The sequence below is a fragment of the Solanum stenotomum genome, unplaced genomic scaffold (assembly GCF_019186545.1).
Source record: "Solanum stenotomum isolate F172 unplaced genomic scaffold, ASM1918654v1 scaffold35404, whole genome shotgun sequence".
Lineage (NCBI taxonomy): Eukaryota > Viridiplantae > Streptophyta > Magnoliopsida > Solanales > Solanaceae > Solanum > Solanum stenotomum.
In genome coordinates this window covers 62,028-83,519 of record NW_026033428.1, presented here as the reverse complement: position 1 = coordinate 83,519, position 21,492 = coordinate 62,028, and the positions used below count along the sequence as shown (strand labels likewise).

General features: G+C 34.7%; 2 protein-coding genes and 1 long non-coding RNA gene across 3 annotated transcripts; 1 reads left to right on the top strand and 2 right to left on the bottom strand.

Annotated features, from left to right (window-relative positions):
* Positions 1 to 1,238: 1,238 nt before the first annotated feature.
* LOC125852463 (pleiotropic drug resistance protein 1-like) lies at positions 1,239 to 11,435 on the bottom strand. The gene is given in 21 exon segments (XM_049532187.1): positions 1,239 to 1,576; positions 3,167 to 3,593; positions 3,676 to 4,037; positions 4,131 to 4,214; positions 4,316 to 4,606; positions 4,707 to 5,039; positions 5,135 to 5,298; positions 5,398 to 5,554; positions 5,655 to 5,758; positions 5,841 to 6,001; positions 6,089 to 6,405; positions 6,504 to 6,785; positions 7,060 to 7,452; positions 7,573 to 7,626; positions 7,726 to 7,802; positions 7,936 to 8,095; positions 8,975 to 9,030; positions 9,033 to 9,078; positions 9,350 to 9,470; positions 10,097 to 10,535; positions 11,223 to 11,435. Coding segments are annotated over 20 exon segments (4,179 nt in total). The 5' UTR covers positions 10,429 to 10,535; positions 11,223 to 11,435; the 3' UTR covers positions 1,239 to 1,318.
* On the top strand, positions 2,199 to 15,641 carry LOC125852464 (uncharacterized). Its single transcript, XR_007445021.1, has 2 exons — positions 2,199 to 2,387; positions 15,586 to 15,641. It is a non-coding gene; the product is annotated as an uncharacterized LOC125852464 (long non-coding RNA).
* On the bottom strand, positions 14,434 to 21,375 carry LOC125852461 (pleiotropic drug resistance protein 1-like). Its single transcript, XM_049532185.1, has 19 exons — positions 20,944 to 21,375; positions 20,497 to 20,617; positions 20,084 to 20,257; positions 19,594 to 19,753; positions 19,389 to 19,465; positions 19,245 to 19,298; positions 18,721 to 19,113; positions 18,167 to 18,448; positions 17,754 to 18,070; positions 17,507 to 17,667; positions 17,321 to 17,424; positions 17,082 to 17,238; positions 16,809 to 16,972; positions 16,393 to 16,725; positions 16,002 to 16,292; positions 15,838 to 15,921; positions 15,393 to 15,754; positions 14,881 to 15,307; positions 14,434 to 14,783 (listed from the first exon to the last, which is right to left on the bottom strand). The coding sequence occupies exons 1-19, from the start codon at positions 21,264 to 21,266 to the stop codon at positions 14,526 to 14,528; spliced, it is 4,242 nt and encodes a 1,413-aa protein (XP_049388142.1). The 5' UTR covers positions 21,267 to 21,375; the 3' UTR covers positions 14,434 to 14,525.
* Positions 21,376 to 21,492: the final 117 nt, after the last annotated feature.

Genomic DNA, 21,492 nt, shown 5'->3' with positions numbered 1-21,492 from the left:
TGGAGTATTTACTCATTTTTGTGTCTTTTGTGTTGAATTTAAAACTCAATTCAATGTTTACATATTCTAAGAAGTGATAATGCTAAAAATATATGTCAAAATTATTTCGATCATATATAAGACAACTAGTCATTCTCCACTAGTCTTTATATATTGATACATCCTCTCAAAATGAAGTAATTGAAAAGAAGAAAAGACGTCTACTTGAGGCATTTTGTTTCAAACGGAGCTTCTTAAACAGTTTTAGGTAGATGCAGTATTTACAACTTGCTGACTTGCTTTCTGATTAATCGCATGCCATCATTTGTGCTTATTGGTAATACTTTTAACAAGGCATAATACATAAATATACCCTTTAACTTGGTTTCAGCTATTATCTATGCTCTCCAACCTTGGGTGTGCACAAGTATACACTTGAACTTATATAAAATTGAACAAGTAGACACACATGTCCTACGTGACATAGTACACATAGGACACAAAATTGCCATGTAGGACCCCAAGTAAGACAAAAGTGTCTATTTGTTTAATTATACAAGTTTAAGTGTCTACTTGTGCACACTCAAAGTTAAAAGTAATAATTGTCAACTGAAGCCAAGTTAATGGTCATGTTTTCTTTTTTCAAACGAGTCACTATTTTTTTATGGGATCTAAGGTATTGGATGCACATGGTATGTTCAAGATGTTCGGCCATCTATTACTAAGTTTGATCCTTTGCATTGAAGTGTGCTTTTTCTAGGTTACTCATTCAAAATGTGTAGAGGTGTTATTCTAATGAACTTGAAAAATATCATGTATTAGATGATGTTATATTTTTTAGGATTAAATCATTCTTCTATGCACCTCCCATTTCTACAAGTTTGGGGGGAAGAAAATGAGTGGTTAATTTGTCAAGTCACTCATTATGTGATTTGATTATTTGATAGAGCAGTGAGATGTTGTTTCTCCATTTTCCAGTTCTTCTATTAATCACTAGTACACTACATATCTATTGTATCTTCACTATCTATCCATTTTCTGGCTAGACAAAGAATGGTGCCTAATTCAAGAGCTAAAGGGCCATTCTGCATTGTACAAACTAGAAGTAGTACTTTTCAACACTGAGAGGGGAAAGTAAGAAGAAAATAAATCCAAACAAGGATTAAATCCCTTGTATATATTCATTCATTAATAAACAAACAAATTATTTGATTGTACAACAAAACTTGGAAATAAGGAAGAAACCAAAAAAAGAATATAAACAATCTTAACAAAGTGAACTGTACATAGAGTTCTGTGTCCTCTTCTTTCTCTCAGGTTGTTAGAAAGTGAACTCTCTTTATCTTTTCTGGAAGTTGAATGCCTTAATGGCAAATGCAAACAGGAAGGCGAAAACAACAGGCCATGCAACGATTATTGCTGCAACGACTCCTAGAAAATCATGCTTAAATCCAAAATAACGCCCCAAGAATTGTTCAACATTTTCATCATCGCTAAGCATAGTTTGGAGGTCTCCGAATTGTGATGCAACAAGACCATACAAGGTCCACGCGACAGGGCAAAGCCAATAGTACCATCTCCACCATATTGGAATTCGCTGTTTTAAGCAAAACAGACAAAGACAACATGTCATTTTTCCGAAATTCAGTTTAGTTTAGGTGGATAAAAAGAAAGATGGAAATGAAGGATTTTCAAAAACTTACAGGTCGGGGAACGATGAATCCTGAGAAGAGATTCCATACTGCATAGAAGAAGGCCGCTACTATAGAAGCAACGTTTTGATTCGGGGAAATAGCCACAGTCATCATGCCATAGAAGGTGAAGTACAAGAGAGTGAAGTACATGATGAAGAGGTACCAAAAGAACTTGGCAACAGTCCATTCGAATCCGATCATTGCATACACAATTATACCATAGAAAGCTGCTTGTACAAATACTTAAGGTATTTCAACAATAACCTGTCCAAAGGCATAAGGTAAAGCAGAATACATTCCAGCAGCTCTTTCTCTGTAAAATACAGTACGCTCAACAGCTACAACAGGCTGGACTGATGAGCAATTTTGTACACCAAGGAAGAGCGTTGCAGCATACATGGATCCCATAGCATTTAAAAGATCCTGGCTCCGACTCCTGTGATCAATAGAGCTCGAAAAATTTAGGGAAAAGTTACCTTTTTTACAAGTTTATATTTACTTGTCAATGTAATTTTACTTACACTCTTCTACCAAGATCCCAGAACAATGTGCCAAAGACAAGTGCTAGGATGACTGTGAAGATGAATCTAACTGCCGTGTAAGATGGATTACGCCAGTATGACAAATGTTGCTTCCAGAGACATGCCATACATTGAGTCCAGAAAGGCTGTGAAAATTGAGTTTCAAAATGCAGATTCTTTGTACCAGGACGAGGTGTACTTAATTCAGTAATCAAGGCTTTGTTCCTCTTGTAGAGGTCTGATTTCTTGTACAAATCAGCAAAGCCAACTCCTAACGTCATTTCTTGAGATGCGGCTGTGACTTCTAACATCCAAGTTGCTGGATTGTAAGCCTCTTTGATCTTACTAACTCCAGGCAATGACTGAACTAAAGAGGAAACTAAGATTAGTATTTGATTATATAAACTAAGAAAAACAAACACATATATTTATTTGTTAATGTACCTCAAAGTATTTGATCAAATGACAAGAATAGCGACCCAGAGGANACAAAACTTGGAAATAAGGAAGAAACCAAAAAAAGAATATAAACAATCTTAACAAAGTGAACTGTACATAGAGTTCTGTGTCCTCTTCTTTCTCTCAGGTTGTTAGAAAGTGAACTCTCTTTATCTTTTCTGGAAGTTGAATGCCTTAATGGCAAATGCAAACAGGAAGGCGAAAACAACAGGCCATGCAACGATTATTGCTGCAACGACTCCTAGAAAATCATGCTTAAATCCAAAATAACGCCCCAAGAATTGTTCCACATTTTCTTCTTTGCTAAGACTAGTTTGGAGGTCTCCGAATTGTGATGCAACAAGACCATACAAGGTCCACGCGACAGGGCAAAGCCAATAGTACCATCTCCACCATATTGGAATTCGCTGTTTTAAGCAAAACAGACAAAGACAACATGTCATTTTTCCGAAATTCAGTTTAGTTTAGGTGGATAAAAAGAAAGATGGAAATGAAGGATTTTCAAAAACTTACAGGTCGGGGAACGATGAATCCTGAGAAGAGATTCCATACTGCATAGAAGAAGGCCGCTACTATAGAAGCAACGTTTTGATTCGGGGAAATAGCCACAGTCATCATGCCATAGAAGGTGAAGTACAAGAGAGTGAAGTACATGATGAATAAGTACCAAAAGAACTTGGCAACAGTCCATTCGAATCCGATCATTGCATACACAATTATACCATAGAAAGCTGCTTGTACAAATACATAAGGTATTTCAACGATAACCTGTCCAAAGGCATAAGGTAAAGCAGAATACATTCCAGCAGCTCTTTCTCTGTAAAATACAGTACGCTCAACGGCTACAACAGGCTGGACTGATGATGAATTTTGTACACCAAGGAAGAGAGTTGCAGCATACATAGATCCCATGGCATTAAAAAGATCCTGGTTCTGACTCCTGTGATCAATAAAGATCGAAAAGTTTAGGGAAAAAGTTACCTTATTTCAAGTTTATATTTACTTACTGTGATTTTACTTACACTCTGCTACCAAGATCCCAGAACAATGTGCCAAAGACAAGTGCTAGGATGACTGTGAAGATGAATCTAACTGCCGTGTAAGATGGATTACGCCAGTATGACAAATGTTGCTTCCAGAGACATGCCATACATTGAGTCCAGAAAGGCTGTGAAAATTGAGTTTCAAAATGTAGATCCTTTGTACCAGGACGAGGCGTACTTAATTCAGCAATTAAGGCTTTGTTCCTCTTGTAGAGGTCTGATTTCTTGTACAAATCAGCAAAGTCAACTCCTAACATCATTTCCTGAGAAGCGGATGTGACTTCTAACATCCAAGTTGCTGGATTGTAAGCCTCTTTAATCTTACTAACTTCAGGCAATGACTGAACTCAACACGAAACTAATATTAGTATTTGATTATATAAACTATGAAAAAGTAAACACATTTTTATCAAGACAATGGCAGCAGCTATTACCTCAAAGTATTTGATCAAATGACAAGAATAGCGACCCAGAGGACCAACATATATCTCCTGTCCTCCTCGTTTCATTAGAAATAGCTGCAAAGCCATGTTTCACTTTTAGTATCAGGTGGCAAAGAGAAAGAGGTACCAAATATTAGCTATTTAGCTTAATTGTGTTGGAAGGTTAATAAGCTCACCTCATCAAAGGCTTCAAAAATGTCGATGCTAGGCTGATGAATGGTACAGACGACGGTTCTTCCTGTATCGACAGTGTTCCTAACAGCTCTCATTACAATGGCAGCAGCTCTTGCATCCAACCCTGAAGTTGGTTCATCCATGAAAATGATAGAGGGGTTTGCTACCAGTTCAACTGCAATGGTCAGCCTTTTGCGTTGCTCGGTTGATAGACCATTGACTCCAGGCAATCCAACTAAGGCTGATCTTAAGGGAGTTAGCTCCACAAGTTCCATAACTTCCTCAACAAACATCTGCAGAGTAGTGATATATCAATTATGCAATTGCCCTGCCTTACATGTTTCTTTAATTTGTTTGACCAATTTTATGGAGAAAGGGTTGAGGGGAGCTGACCTTTCTCTTGTTTTTATCAACATCTTGAGGTAAACGCAACCAAGCTGAGTAAACCAATGACTCATAAACTGTAATATAAGGCGAATGGATGTCATTCTGCTCACAATATCCAGAAATACGTGCAAACGTTTCTTGCTTCTTCGGATATCCAGAAATCTTGATGTCACCATCAATATATCCTCCTGTTTTTCTTCCGGCCAACACATCCATCAATGTTGTTTTACCAGCTCCACTAACGCCCATCAAAGCTGTGAGAACACCTGGCCTGAAAGCTCCACTCACACCTTTTAGAAGTATCAATCTATCTTCAGTGGAACCTTGGTCTTTTATTTCCTGCAATTCATTCAAAATTGTTAAGTTAGTTGTTCATAGAAAATAAAAGCCTTACAAGTCACGAATATTATTCATGAACAGTTCTGGAAAGTTACCTGAGGCATGTCAACGGAGTATACAATGTTATCAAAAGTGATGGAATGCGGTTCAAATGGAAGAACCATTCCCCTCTTCTTGTCCTGACCATCAGTTTCACTTCCCTCAATGAGTCTAACATTCTCACTGTCTTCTGATATTATAGCTTGTGGCTTACCAAAAGCTGAAGATGTTTAAGAAATATGGTATTAGGTCGTAGTATATGTCATCGTTCATTTTATGTTCTTTTCAAGGGGAATTTAAAGGCATCAGAGATACTCACGGTTCAGGTAAGCGAGTCCAATACTGTAGCAGAGGTTGAAGATTATTATGTATCCGATAAGTGCCCCAACACCTATCCAGTACCAATATGCATCTGGAAAGAACCCTCGCGATCTTACTACAGCATGTCCAAGTGGCTCAGCTCCATTTTGCGCAATCTGTTTAAATTAAGAGTGGATATGAGCTATTTGCATGTCGTTTGGAATAAAAACACAAGAATTTAGCTATTTGCATGTGGTTTGGTATAAAAACACTTACATGTTCCCATTTCTTCCCATCAAATTCATTCACAAGAATTGAATTCACAGAATACATTAATGGTGAGATCCAGTAACCCCAGATCCACCATTTCTTCACATCATCTGTAGTATCATGCAAAAAAGAATATAAATAAAGGAATGATTGAACAAGAAAAATAATTTTTGCGAACGTAATAAAACCTACTTCTCGAGAGGACAAATCCAGACAATGCAAATTGCAAAACCAGTGCAAATGCTCCAAATGTGGTAGCGACTCCCATTGTTCTCCCTGCTGCACCAATGAATCTGAACAATCCCGATGCCATCTGGTGTACTAGTACGAGAAGCAAGAATTGTTTGAACAATCTGCAAAGCCATAGTCCCTTAATAATCATGAAATTATATGAAGGCCATCTAATTATTACTCTGAACAATCTTTTTTTTTTCTTTTACCTTGAAACATTTGGATCAAACCCCATGACATAATATGTAAGAAATGTCCAAAGACCAACTTCAATAAATGTTATTGGGATTTTGAGGATCCATGTCGGAAGGGCATATGCCCATGAAGGATAAAAAAGAAGGTCCCTTTGCTTGAAGTAGACTGGAAGCTTTAAAATCGTCAGGTTGATCTCAGCCATTCCATTAAACATAATCACAACGACTACGAAAAAGAGAGCACCAGCATACATCCCTCCATCATCCATATCATCTCGGGGCATCTTAGTACGGAAAAAGACGGTCATCATTATAAATGCCATTATCATGAGCTGAGAAAACAGAACAGAAACAAAGATTATTTGTAATTGCCACATGGTCATGAAATGGAAAACATTTTTATATTACTAATAGACTAAGTATTAAGTACCTGAAAGAGCTTGAATATGTAAACAAATGAGTTCCTCTTCATTAGTAAGAATTCTCGGTCAGCGCAGACCTTCAACAGTTGTTTCGTCCCTATACCATACTTCTTAGTAGACAAAGCAGCAGGGTGGCTTTTGGTCTTGTCATATGGAGTTGTAAGCTCATCAGCGAGTTTCTTTCCAACATGGAAAGACTGATATGCCTCAGCAAATTCTTTTGATGTGATAAACCTATAAGGCTTATCCTTCTTAGCCCAATATTGTTGTTGATCCTTCTTTGATGTTACCTGCACGAAATAATTTAAAACTTCATTCTCGTATGTCTAAGACATAGTTAACTACATAAAAGTTTGGTATATCTAATAGATTAAGCTTTTATGGTGGTCACACACTTCAACATAGTATCATAATAGGTTGTTGGTTAACTCTCATCACCCTCCATCAAAAATAATCAGAGTGGTACATGAAGAGACACATTGAAGACATAATGAACTATATTGTAAGACACAGTTCAACACAACATCATAAACTTCGCAGGTTATACTCTATTGTAAGACATACCTCTTGCAAAAAATCTGCCACACCTTTCCTCTCAGGGCACTTGAATCCCATGGATTCAAAGAAGTCAAGAACATTTTCCCGAGGGCCCTGATAGACAATGCGTGCATCTGACAGCAGAATTATGTCATCAAACAAGTTGTAAGTCTCAGGGGCTGGCTGCAACAGAGATATCACAGCAGTTCCCTTCAAGAGCTGCACTGATTGTCTTAACGAATTGACAATGGAGAAAGTAGTTGAACTGTCCAATCCAGTTGAGATTTCATCCATGAAAAGCGCCTTTGATGGTCCAACAAGCATTTCACCTGTCGTTACACGTTTCTTTTGCCCCCCTGAAATACCCCTTAACATTTCATCTCCCACCATAGTATCAGCACAGACATCCAGTCCCAAAATCTGGAAATGGAAGTCAAATTAGTAACATCCATAAGATAGGTTATCCACTACATCAAGTTAAAAAGCGCTATATACACTAAATCCTTATTAAGCGAAATAATTGAATGTTGTAAATGTTACCTTAAGAACATAATCTGTAACAATGTTGGCTTCCTGTCCTTTTGTTACTGAAGCCTACATTTCCAAAAAACAAAAAAAATTATCATCTACAAATGTAAATATAGTAAAGGCTTTGGTATTATTCCCTTTCATGTTTTTCTGTTGTATTCTTACCTTCATGTAGATATCAATATCATGATCTGGCTTGATATTAGCAGCTTTCTCTCTTCTTGATAGTTCAGCCAACATCTCTATACAAGTTTTCAGAAAAAACAAAGCAATTAATGATTGTATATATATTTTCAGTGCCCAATTAAAAATAAAACTCAATGATAATTCGTACACTTACCAAACGTTTCTTAGTTATAAGAAAAAAATACTAACCATATCTAGGGCCAACTCCTTGGCATCTTGCAGAAAATTCCAAAGTTTCCCTTACAGTCATTTCTCCAATATGCAAGTCATATTGGCTGATATACACAGCTGTTTTTTGGGGAACAAATTCATGTAGTTCATGCCCATTATAGGTCACATTCCCAGTAACCTGATTTCCATAGAAAAGGGGAAAACTTTTTAAAAAAAAACTATCTTATTTATAAAAGGGTTCTACTTCTATGAATTAACTGTGTAAAATATTATAGTATCAAGCTATGCTGTTCGAATTCTTAAAAATGTCGACGGGTGTGTGCGGGTACTTCAAAAAGTAGTGCATATTTGAAGGATCCGACAGACCATTTTTGGAGAGTAAGAGCAACATAGATATCAAGTCAATTTTGAGGTAATTAAAGGCTATGTTGCTCGGACTCTTCAGTATGGAGCCGTACCAGTGTAGGATCCTCTATAAATACGCTCTTTTGGAGGATCCAACATGTACCCGACATCTTTTTTAAAGAGTCCAATTAGTAAACTAAAATAAGATAGCAATCTTCTATAGTAGGTCAAATGTAATGATTTCGTAAGAAGTCAATTATATAGTCAGTGAATATAAGATATATATTTTATATAATACATAAAATTTAAAGAAAGGAGGTGAAAAAGTTGAATTTTTCTAAATTTTTTTAAAAAAATTACCTTTTAAAATTACTTTAATTTTTTACTTAGTTTTTATGAAAGAAGGAAGTTAAAAAATATTACCGACTACTACTATAATGAATTTTAATATACATGAAATGAAGGAAAATATACATAGTATATTCGATTAGGAAAATACCAAACTTGCCCCTATACTTTAGGTAGGATCTTTGTTCTATAAGGGTCGAAGGGTAATATGTGATTCAAAGGTTAACGATAAGTGCAAATTTATTCGAAAACTTAGATGAGGGCTAAATACAAACAATTTCCATATAACCAGTTTCTCAAAGTACAAGGGTAAATTTAGTCTTTTTCCCATTATCTATAATATATTTGGTATTGAAAATCTTACCTTTAGAGTAGGATCAAGTTTTCCAGCCAAAGCTAATAACAAAGTAGTCTTTCCAGAACTTGCCTCTTTCTACTTGGAAGTATGTGAATAGAATTCAAGAATGTCTTTGGAGCAAAAATTAGAAAGAAAAAAAGAAGTTAGTTTCAACAACAAAGGAACAACGGCATAAAACATCCCATGTTTGCAGGGTCTGGGGAAGGTCCATGTAGACAATCTATCATAATGCAAGCATTAATGACTGCTTCACGATTCGAACCCGTAACATATAGGTCATATGGAAACAACTTCACAATTGCTCCAAGCTCCCCCTTCCTTAATTTCAATTAAAAGAATAGAAATATTAAAATGTTTTCCTTTTCGTATTCATATGTTTACCTCAACAAAGTTGGTCATGAAGTTGATAAAAGTAGGCAAAGCTCTGCTTCCTACATATGCATCTGCCTCAATGTTTAGATGTTCATATCTCACTTCTATTGAGGGCAAATCAATCCCAACTCTGTAAATTTATCCAAAGAGAGGGAAAAAAACCACAAGTTAAATACCAATCAATTAAAAAATAGAAAAGGGAAACTCAACTCATAGTTAGAAAAAAGAAGAAGAAAAAGTCGAAATTTCGATGCACTAAGTTCTGGTTATGCCTAGGTCTGCGGAAGGACCAAAGATAGAGCCACAATTGTGGTTAAGGGTTCGATACTAGTAACTTTGGCTTAAATAATGTATTTGTGTTAAAAAAAACTTTTAATATGTACAAATAATCTATTCAGAACCAGTAAGTAAAAAATTGTGGTTCAGAACTCAACTTTAGGTCCTGTTTGGCCACGAAAATTGTAAAATTTGAAAAACGTAGTTTTTGTTTCCAAAGTGAAAAATGGTATTTGGAAATTGGAGTTGTTTTTGAATTTTTGTGTGTAATTTGGAGTGACCCCTTGACACACAACCACAACTCTTCTTATGTACTGGGTCAAGAAAGGGCCGACATCCATTTTTGCAAGAGGTTGTTTTCATAACTTGAACGTGCGACCTTATGGTCACACAACGACAACTCTTACCATTACACCAAGATATCCCAAAATGAAAAAAACAAACTATAGATATATGAAAAGTTCAAATTATTTCACTTACGTCTGAATTCTGTCCTTGAGTTTCAACAAGAACTTCTCATTATCTTCATCAGCAACCTTGACAAGCCTATCAAGCAAACGCTTCCTTTCTTGATGTCCAATATCATTTGTATCAACTTCAGCAGCAGTTTCACCTTCTTTTCCAAACAATAAACCTTTTCTCATCCGATCAAACGTTGGCAATTTTTCCAATGCAGCCCATTTAAGAGCCTCTTCATCATCCTCATCTCTTGCTGAGCGTGAAAATATCGAGCGGCTAGAATCCGCCCTCATACTTGCCCTCATACTTGCCCTCAAACTACCTCTAAAATTGCTAAGATTCGCAGACTCCATCACGAACCAATGTCCACTCGATCGATCAGAAGGCTAATCTTTTTTTTAGTTCTCGTCAACTCTAATAAGAACTCGTAAACTATGCAAATGATGACTTCTCTTCGTGCCTAAAAATGAAAAATTTGTCCCCAATACTTCAAAATTGTCCAAATGAACATAACTAGAGTATTGGGAGATACCCAATATATTTCACTTGTATGATGCTATGGTTATAAAGAACAAAAAATATATTTTGGTGTCAATTTGATTACATGGCAGAGCACTTATATAGCAGCAAGCTCAGGATATATTAGCGCAAATATAGTCTTTTTATTAAACTATTTCTTTTAGGTGAATATTTTGACTTTCTAGATTATGAGGAAAATCTAGAATACCCAAATGCCACCAACCAATCAATATCAATATATTATTATGCTAAAATATGAATGGGTGATAAGGCCAAACTGCATGAAGTAAATTGATGATATATATATTTTTTCATTATAATTTAAGAAATAATAAAAAAAATTAATTAGAGATAAGAAATACTCCAATTTTAAAAAATAAAGAAGAGTTTTGAATCTTGTGATCATAAATTAAAGTTATGTGAAATGTACTAAATTGCCCTTCAATCTTGTGGATTTAAACATGTGACTGTGAAAAGCTGAAATTAAAAATCATTCTTTTTTAAACGGACTAAAAAGGAAAGGAGATCATAACAATTATTCCTACACAAAACTTGGAATTTAGTAAGGAATTAATTTAAAAAATACACAGTAATAATAATTTAAAAAAAAGGTCTTCAATTTGTTTACCTATTAGAGTATCAGTACAGCTGATTTGTAGGGATTTATATATACATAGTTAGCTTATGAGTCTCTCTCAAAGAGTGACTATTTTGCTTCACCGCCACCGTGGAAGGAGACGGAACAGCTTTTCCGGCAGGAAATAACATGTCCGGTGACTGGGAAAGAACTGTGTGGTACTCCACGCGCCGGCGCGTGCTCCGACCGAAGGGATCGCGGTTGTATCTGGTTAGAAGTGTTTGTGAATTCGGAACTGGTAAGATGGAAGTGAAGATGTTAATTTTTGGAGAAAAAAAGTGGCTACCTCATAGTTCATTATATAAAGTTGAACAGTTTTGTGTAGTATAATATAAATTAATGTCACTGTATCTCACCCAAATTGTCGGGAGGCCATAATAAATGCGATGATGCAAATATCTATTTGTTCAACTTATTTATATCAAAGTTAAAGAATATAGATGTCTGAAATTAAGTTAAAGGATGTGTTTATATATTATAGCTTTCAATGTAACTTTTGATCACACAAAGTATCCTCTCTGATTACTTTGTAACAAATATTAAATTTTGAGGTTGTTCAATCAATCTTTTCTATCACCTTGTCATATGAATTAAATTAGTGAAGTGCAGTTATAAATTTATTAGTGAACTCATGGATTGGTTGGTTGTACTTTTTAAAATATTACACCTTAACTGGATAGTTGTTACTCATTATATGATATTATATTATTAATTTAAATATATGTTTGTTTTGTCTGTTATTTAATTTTTATTATATCATATTTTTAATTCATTTTAATTTAACGATTATATATATTTGAAACCACAAAATATAAAATAATAATTTAAATATAATTTAATACTCATAGTTGTATAATAACTATTTTAATGATCGAAAAAATGAACTAAAGATATTTTATTGAAATTCTAAATACAAATTTGACAAATCGATGACCTTTTATTACTCATTCAATATTAATTTTCTCTATTGCTACGTGATTTCCTATCTCATTTAAACCTCATAATTATATAGGAAATTTTAATGATTAGGTATGTTAAGACAATATATTTAGAGGGAAAAAAAGGGAATAGCAAGAAAACTAATAGATTGATGAGAGGTATTTAAGGAAATGAAATAAATGACAATAATAAGAAAAATATATTTTTTTATTTGAAAGAAGACGGAAGAAAGAGAAAACGAAAGAGACCTGAAGAAATGAAATAAATGCTAATAATTAATGAGGAAAGAAATAATTTTGAAGAAATGAAATAAATGCTACTAGTTAATAAGGAAAGAAATATTAAGAGATTTTACTGTAATTCTTAGTAAAAATTGGAGAAAACGGTTAAATTATTATTCAATCAATATTAATATTCTCTATTATTACGTGATTTTCTTCTTTATTCAAAACTCATAATTATATCAGGATTTTAATAGTGGAGTATGATAAGATGATTTTATTTAAATTATAAAAAAAAGTAAGAGAAAAAAGTGGCAAGAGATGCATTTTAAGGAAATGAAATGAAATAAATGACAATAATGATGAAAATTATATTTATTTTTAATTTGGAAGAAGACGAAAGAAAGAGAAGAAAAGAGAGATTTAAAGAAATGAAATATAACTCAATAATTAATGAGAATAGAAATATAAGTTTCTATAAATTTTTTTGTTAAAAATTTAAGTAAAAGGATTAATTTTTTTGAGAAATTAAATAAAATAATGATACTGCCCAATGAGATATGTCCACTTTAGTAGAGTATATATAGATATAGATCTTTAGAAGAGGAAAAGATAGAAAGATTTTAGTAATATATATAGATATAAATCTTTAGAAGAATAATGTGAGTCCATTTTTGTTGGTTATTGATGCTCAAATCCATTTGTTTTATAGGTAAATCTACAAACAGTTGTGGAAAACAAAAAAGTTTCTTATCTTTTCATTTTTTTTTTACTTAAATGTATAGTAATTTAAGAGATGCTTTTAAAGGGAGGATATTAGTTGGGTAAAATAAATAAATAAATAAATAAAAATGCTAATTTATATATATTTTAAACATTTAACTTAAGTAAGTACAACTAATTTATAGTCAACCAATTATCTTGAAATAGGAAAACACTGGTATTATGCTAATTTTATCTATATTAATGCTTATAAGAAGAAAAGTGATTAATTTTATAATGGTATATATCAAAGAAACACAAAAGGTTAAAAAAAAGGAAAAATCTTTTTGGCCAGAATGATAGTTTTTCTATGTTATTTTAACTTTATAAATATTTTTACCCTTTTAACTTAAATACATAAAAAATGGAAAAAAGATCAGTTTGTTTTAAAATAAAAAAAAATATTAAAGTTTTTTTAATATTTTGGCCAAATTCTAGCCAAATTTTTTGGCCATTTAGCACTTCCCTAAAAAAAAAGTACTTACTAAGAAGATAAATGCATAATTTAGCAAAATTTGAACGTCACTTTAAATGCGGAGTTAAATGTGATTTTTAAATCATGAATATGTTTAATGACGTTGGCCTTCAATTTGATTTATGTTAGTAACTTACTTCTCTATCACCTTGTCATATGTATTAAATTTATCAAAGTTGGCCTTCAATTTGATTTATGTTAAGTTAACTTACCATACATCTTTAAGTGTAATATTTTATTCTTTTTTGATCATTGACTGTTTCGTGATTTTACTGTAAATCAAGTTATTGTTAAACAACATGTATATGATGACCTCTACATCTTTGGTGGATGGGATTCTCGGTAAGTTGTCTGGTTATCGTATCTCCTTTTTTGAAGTACATTGTTGATTAAACATCCTTCTCTACCTCTATTGAAGAAGCTTTGTCCTGTGTTTCAGAATATTTCTTCATTGAATTGTGAGTTATGTCGATTTGCAAAACATCATCACATCTCATTATCTCCAAGGATTGATAAGCAGGATGAGTCACTCTTGAGTCTTTACTCACTTTTGTACTTTCTGTGTTGAATTTAAAGCTCAATTCAATGTTTCAGTACATATTCTAAAGTAGTTCAAGAGCTAAAGGATCATTCTGCATTGTACAAACTAGTAGTAATACTTTTCAACATTGAGAATAGGATTTGTGGAGGGGAAAGCAAGGAGAAAATAAATCCCAACAAAGATTAAATTCCTTGTATATTTTCATCTATTAATAAACAAATCATTTGATTGTACAACAAAACTTGGAATTAAGCAAGAAACCAAACAAAGTAATAAAAAAATTTTAAAAAGTGAACTATATATAGTAGTTATGTGTCCTCTTCTTTCTCTCAAGTTGTTAGAAAATGAACTCTCTTCTATCTTTTCTGGAAGTTGAATGCCTTAATGGCAAATGCAAACAGGAAGGCGAAAACAACAGGCCATGCAACGATAACTGCTGCAACAACTCCAAGAAAATCATGCTCAAATCCAAAATAACGCCCCAAGAATTGTTCAACATTTTCATCATTGCTAACCCTAGTTTGGAGGTCTCCGAATTGTGATGCAACGAGACCATACAAGGTCCACGCGACAGGGCAAAGCCAATAGTACCATCTCCACCATATTGGAATACGCTGTTTTTAGCAAAACAGACACAAAGATAACATGTCATTTTTCGGAGAAACAGTGGATAAAAAGAAAGATGGAAATGAAGGATTTTAAAAAACTTACAGGTCGTGGAACGATGAATCCTGAAAAGAGATTCCATAGAGCATAGAAGAAGGCAGCGATTATAGAAGCAACGTTTTGATTAGGGGAAACAGCCACAGTCAGCATGCCATAGAAGGTGAAGTACAAGAGAGTGAAGTACATGATGAATAAGTACCAAAAGAACTTGGCAACAGTCCATTCGAATCCGATCATTGCATACACAATTATACCATAGAAAACTGCTTGTAAAAATACATAAGGTATTTCAATGACAACCTGTGCAAAGGCATAAGGTAAAGCAGAATACATTCCAGCAGCTCTTTCTCTGTAAAATACAGTACGCTCAACGGCTACAACAGGCTGGGCTGATGATGAATTTTGTACACCAAGGAAGAGAGTTGCAGCATACATAGATCCCATAGCATTAAAAAGACCCTGGCTCGAACTCCTGTGATCAATAAAGCTCGAAAAGTTTAGGGAAAAAATTACCTTATTTCAAGTTTATATTTACTTGTCAATGTGATTTTACTTACACTCTGCTACCGAGATCCCAGAACAATGTGCCAAAGACAAGTGCTAAGATGACTGTGAAGATGAATCTAACTGCCGTGTAAGATGGATTACGCCAGTATGACAAATGTTGTTTCCAGAGACATGCCATACATTGAGACCAGAAAGACTGTGAAAATTGAGTTTCAAAATGCAGATCCTTTGTACCAGGACGAGGCGTACTTAATTCAGCAATTAAGGCTTTGTTCCTCTTGTAGAGGTCTGATTTCTTGTACAAATCAGTAAAGTCAACTCCTAACATCATTTCTTGAGATGCGGCTGTGACTTCTAACATCCAAGTTGCTGGATTGTAAGCCTCTTTTATCTTACTAACTCCAGGCAATGACTGAACTCAAGACAAAACTGAGATTAGTATTTGATTATATAAACTAGGAAACAGTAAACACATATTTTTCTTTGTTAACATACCTCAAAGTATTTGATCAAATGACAAGAATAGCGACCCAGAGGACCAACATATATCTCCTGTCCTCCTCGTTTCATTAGAAATAGCTGCAAAGCCGTGTTTCACTTTTAATACAGGTGGCAAAGAGAAAGTGGAAACAATATGCTTGGAAGGTTAATAATCTCACCTCATCAAAGGCTTCAAAAATGTCGATGCTAGGCTGATGAATGGTACAGACGACGGTTCTTCCTGTATCGACAGTGTTCCTAACAGCTCTCATTACAATGGCAGCAGCTCTTGCATCCAACCCTGAAGTTGGTTCATCCATGAAAATGATAGAGGGGTTTGCTACCAGTTCAACTGCAATGGTCAGCCTTTTGCGTTGCTCGGTTGATAGACCATTGACTCCAGGCAATCCGACTAAGGCTGATCTTAAGGGAGTTAGCTCCACAAGCTCCATAACTTCCTCAACGAACATCTGCAGAGAGGAATATCAATAATCGTTTGATAGAGTGTATACGAGTGTTTCTTTAATATGTTCAACCAATTTTATGGAGAAATGATTTAGGGGAACCGACCTTTCTCTTGTTTTTGTCAACATCATGAGATAAACGCAGCCAAGCTGAGTAAACCAATGACTCATAAACTGTAATATAAGGCGAATGGATGTCATTCTGCTCACAATATCCAGAAATACGTGCAAACGTTGCTTGCTTCTTCGGATATCCAGAAATCTTGATGTCACCATCAATATACCCTCCTGTTTTTCTTCCAGCCAACACATCCATCAGTGTTGTTTTACCGGCTCCACTAACGCCCATCAAAGCTGTGAGAACACCTGGTCTGAAAGCTCCACTCACACCTTTTAGAAGTACTAATCTATCTTCAGTGGGACCTTGGTCTTTTATTTCCTGAAATTCATTAAAAAATGTTAAGTTAGTTGTTTATAGAAAATAAAGTGTTACGAGTCACGGTACTATTCATGAAAGGTTACCTGAGGCATGTCAACGGAGTATACAACGTTATCAAAAGTGATGGAATGCGGTTCAAATGGAAGAACCATTCCCCTCTTCTTGCCCTGACCCTCAGTTTCACTTCCCTCAATGAATTGAGCATTCTCATTATCTTCTGATAATATAGCTTGTGGCTTACCAAAAGCTGAAAATGTTTAAGAAATATGGTATTAGCCCCGTTTCCCCGGTAGTATATGACATCGTTCATTTTATGTTCTTTTCAAGGGGAATTTAAATGCACCAGAGATACTCACGGTTCAGGTAAGCGAGTCCAACACTGTAGCAGACATTGAAGATTATAATGTATCCAATAAGTGCCCCAACACCTATCCAGTACCAATATGCATCTGGAAAGAACCCTCGAGATCTTACCACTGCATGTCCAAGTGACTCAGCTCCATTTGGCGCGATCTGTTTGAATTAAGAGTGGGTATGAGCATCCATATATGAGAAAATTAGCTATTTGCATGTGGTTTGGAATAAAAACACTTACATGTTCCCATTTCTTCCCATCAAATTCATTCACAAGAATTGAATTCACAGAATACATTAATGGTGAGATCCAGTAACCCCAGATCCACCATTTCTTCACATCATCTGTAGTATCATGCAAAAAAGAATATAAATAAAGGAATGATTGAACAAGAAAAATAATTTTTGCGAACGTAATAAAACCTACTTCTCGAGAGGACAAATCCAGACAATGCAAATTGCAAAACCAGTGCAAATGCTCCAAATGTGGTAGCGACTCCCATTGTTCTCCCCGCTGCACCAATGAATCTGAACAATCCCGATGCCATCTGGTGTACTAGTACGAGAAGCAAGAATTGTTTGAACAATCTGCAAAGCCATAGTCCCTTAATAATCATGAAATTATATGAAGGTCATCAAATTATTACTCTGCACTGTATTTTTTCTTCCCTTACCTTGAAACATTCGGATCAAATCCCATGACATAATATGTAAGAAATGTCCAAAGACCAACTTCAATAAATGTTATTGGGATTTTGAGAATCCATGTCGGAAGGGCATAAGCCCATGAAGGATAAAAAAGAAGGTCCCTTTGCTTGAAATAGACTGGAAGCTTTAAAATCGTCAGGTTGATCTCAGCCATTCCATTAAACATAATCACAACGACTACGAAAAAGAGAGCACCAGCATACATCCCTCCATCATCCATATTATCTCGGGGCATCTCAGTACGGAAAAAGACGGACATCATTATAAATGCCATTACCATGAGCTGAGAAAACAGAACAGAAACAAGGAGAATTAACAATTGGCATATGGTTATGAAATGGAAAACACATATATTTCTAATAGACTAAGTAGTAAGTACCTGAAAGAGCTTGAATATGTAAACAAATGAGTTCCTCTTCATAAGTAGGAATTCTCGGTCAGCACAGACCTTCAACATTTGTTTCATCCCTATACCATACTTCTTAGTAGACAAAGCAGCAGGGTGGCTTTTGGTCTTGTCGTAAGGAGTTGTAAGCTCATCGGCAAGTTTCTTTCCAACATGGAAAGACTGATATGCCTCGGCAAATTCTTTTGATGTGATAAACCTATAAGGTTCATCCTTCTTAGCCCAATATTGTTGCTGATCCTTCTTTGATGTCACCTGCAAGAAATAGTTTAAAATGTCACTCTTGTATGCCTAAGACATCGTTAACTGCATTAAAGTTTGGTATAACCAACAGATTAAGCTTTCATGGTGGTCACACACTTCAACATAGTATCATAATAGACGAAGGTCGTTGGTTAAGTCTCACCACTACTCATGAAAAAGAATATAATAGTGTGCTCTCTCTAACAGTTTAAACTCTTAAATGAGAGATGATCACTTACTTCAACGCTATAATCGTGTTGGTTATATTTTATTGTAAGACATACCTCTTGCAAGAAATCTGCCACACCTTTCCTCTCGGGGCATTTGAATCCCATGGATTCAAAGAAGTCAAGAACATCCTCCCGAGGGCCCTGATAGACAATGCGTGCATCTGACAACAGAATTATGTCATCAAATAAGTTGTAAGTCTCAGGAGCTGGCTGCAACAGAGATATCACAGCAGTTCCCTTCAAGAGCTGCACCGATTGTCTTAGAGAATTGACAATGGAGAAAGTAGTTGAACTGTCCAATCCAGTTGAGATTTCATCCATGAAAAGCGCCTTTGATGGTCCAACAAGCATTTCACCTGTCGTCACACGTTTCTTTTGCCCCCCTGAAATACCCCTTAGCATTTCATCTCCCACCATAGTATCAGCACAGATATCCAGTCCCAAAATCTGTAAACGGAAGTCAAATTACTAACTATAGGTAACGTCCATATGATAGGTTATCTGCTACAACAAGTTAAAAAGCACTATATACATTAAATCCTTATTAAGCGAAATAATTTGGTATTGTCAAATGTTACCTTAAGAACATAATCTGTAACAATATTGGCTTCCTGTCCTTCTGTTACTGAAGCCTACATTTACCAAAAACAATAAACATTATTAACATCTATAATAAAAGATTTAGTATTATTCGCTTTCATGTCTTTCTGTTGTATTCTTACCTTCATATAGATATCAATATCACGATCTGGCTTGATATTAGCAGCTTTCTCTCTTCTTGATAGTTCAGCCAACATCTCTATACAAATTTAGTAAATGAATCAAAACTTGTTTCAGTCTAATACACTATAGTCAGTACTATTCGTATACACTCTATCAAACAATTCTTAGTTATAAGGAAAAAAAATAGAAGAAGAAAACACGAACCGTATCTTGGGCCAACTCCTTGGCATCTTGCGGAAAATTCCAAAGTTTCCCTTACAGTCATTTCTCCAATATGCAAGTCATGTTGGCTGATATAAACAGCTGTTTTTTGTGGAACAAATTCATGTAGTTTATGTCCATTATAGGTCACATTCCCAGTAACCTGATTTCCAACAAAAAAGGGGAAAAACTTTAGTAGGGTTCAACTTCTTTCAATTGACAGTATAAGAAAATTAAAGACTATGGTGCTCGAATTCTTCAAAAATATTGGCATGTCGGATACTCCCAAAATAGTGTTATTTTGAAGAATCCGACACAGGTGCAACAGTATTTTGGGAGACTATGAGTAACATAGAACATGTCATTTAACTTGGGCTCAACTGACATCTATGCCCTTTTAACTTTAAGTATGCACAAGTAGTGACCTAAACTTGTATAAAACTGAACAAATAGACCGAGGGAGTATGATATATTTGGAATTGAAAAATCTTACCTTTAGTGTAGGATCAAGTTTTCCAGCCAAAGCTAATAACAAAGTAGTCTTTCCAGAACTTGGAGGTCCCAAAAGTAGAGTCATCCTTGAAGGCTTAATCATACCACTTACATCATTGAGAATTGTGATTTGCCTCTTTCTACTTGGAAGTATGTGAATAGTATTCAAGAATGTCTTTGGAGCAAAAAATTAGAAAGAAAAAAAGAAGTTAGTTTCAATTAAAAAACAACAGACAGTCCAGTGCACAAAGCATCCCACGTTAGCAGGGTTCGAGGAAGTGTCACACCTCACAGGGTGAGATGTAGATAGTCTTGCATTACCCTAATACAAGGATTAATGACTGCTACCACGACTCAAACTTCCTCCTTAGTTTCTTTTAAAATATTGATTATTTTTTAATTTCATATTTTTACCTCAAGAAAGTTGGTCATGAAGTTGATAAAAGTAGGCAAAGCTCTGCTTCCTACATATGCATCTGCCTCAATATTCAGATGTTCATATCTCACTTCTATTGATGGCAAATCAATCCCAACTCTGTAAAATCATCCAAAGAGATTAAAAAAAAAACATAAGTTAAATACCAATTAAATAAAAAATAGAAAAGGGAAACTCAACTCATAGTTAGAATAAAAAAAGAAGAGAAAAAGTCGAAATTTCAATGCACTAAGTTCTCGCTGTGCCTATGTTTGAGGAAGGACCAAGTTCAACACAAGGCAACAACTCTTATTATGCATGGATCAATAAAGGTCATTTCTGTTAGAGGTTATTTTCACAACTTGAACATTTAAACTTATGATCACACAACGACAACGACAAAACAAACTATATATACATGAAAAATTTAAAATTATGTGACTTACGTTTCAATTCTGTCCTTAAGTTTCAACAAGAACTTCTCATTATCTTCATCAGCAACCTTAACAAGTCTATCAAGTAAATTCTTCCTTTCTTGATGTCCAATATCATTTGTATCAATTGCAGCAATAGTTTCACCTTCTTTACCAAACAATAAACCTTTTCTCATTCGATCGAACGTAGGCAATTTTTCTAAAGCAGCCCATTTAAGAGCCTCTTCATCATCCTCATCTCTTCCTGAACGCGAAAATATCGAGTTACTAGAATTTCCCCTCATACTTGCCCTTAAACTACCTCTAAAATTGTTAAGATTCACCCCCTCCATCATGAATATTCACTCGATCGATCAAAAGGCTAATCAACTCTAACCAGAACTCGTAAACTATACAAATGAACTTTTTTTTGGTCCCCTATACTTCAAACTTGAGTATGGGAGATACCCAAATTTTTTTGTGATTTTTTTTCTAGTATTATGATATGGTTTATAAAGAAGAAAAAGAATAGTTGGTGAGAAATAAGAGTCAAAGGCAGAGCGCCTATGTAGCTAAAAGTTA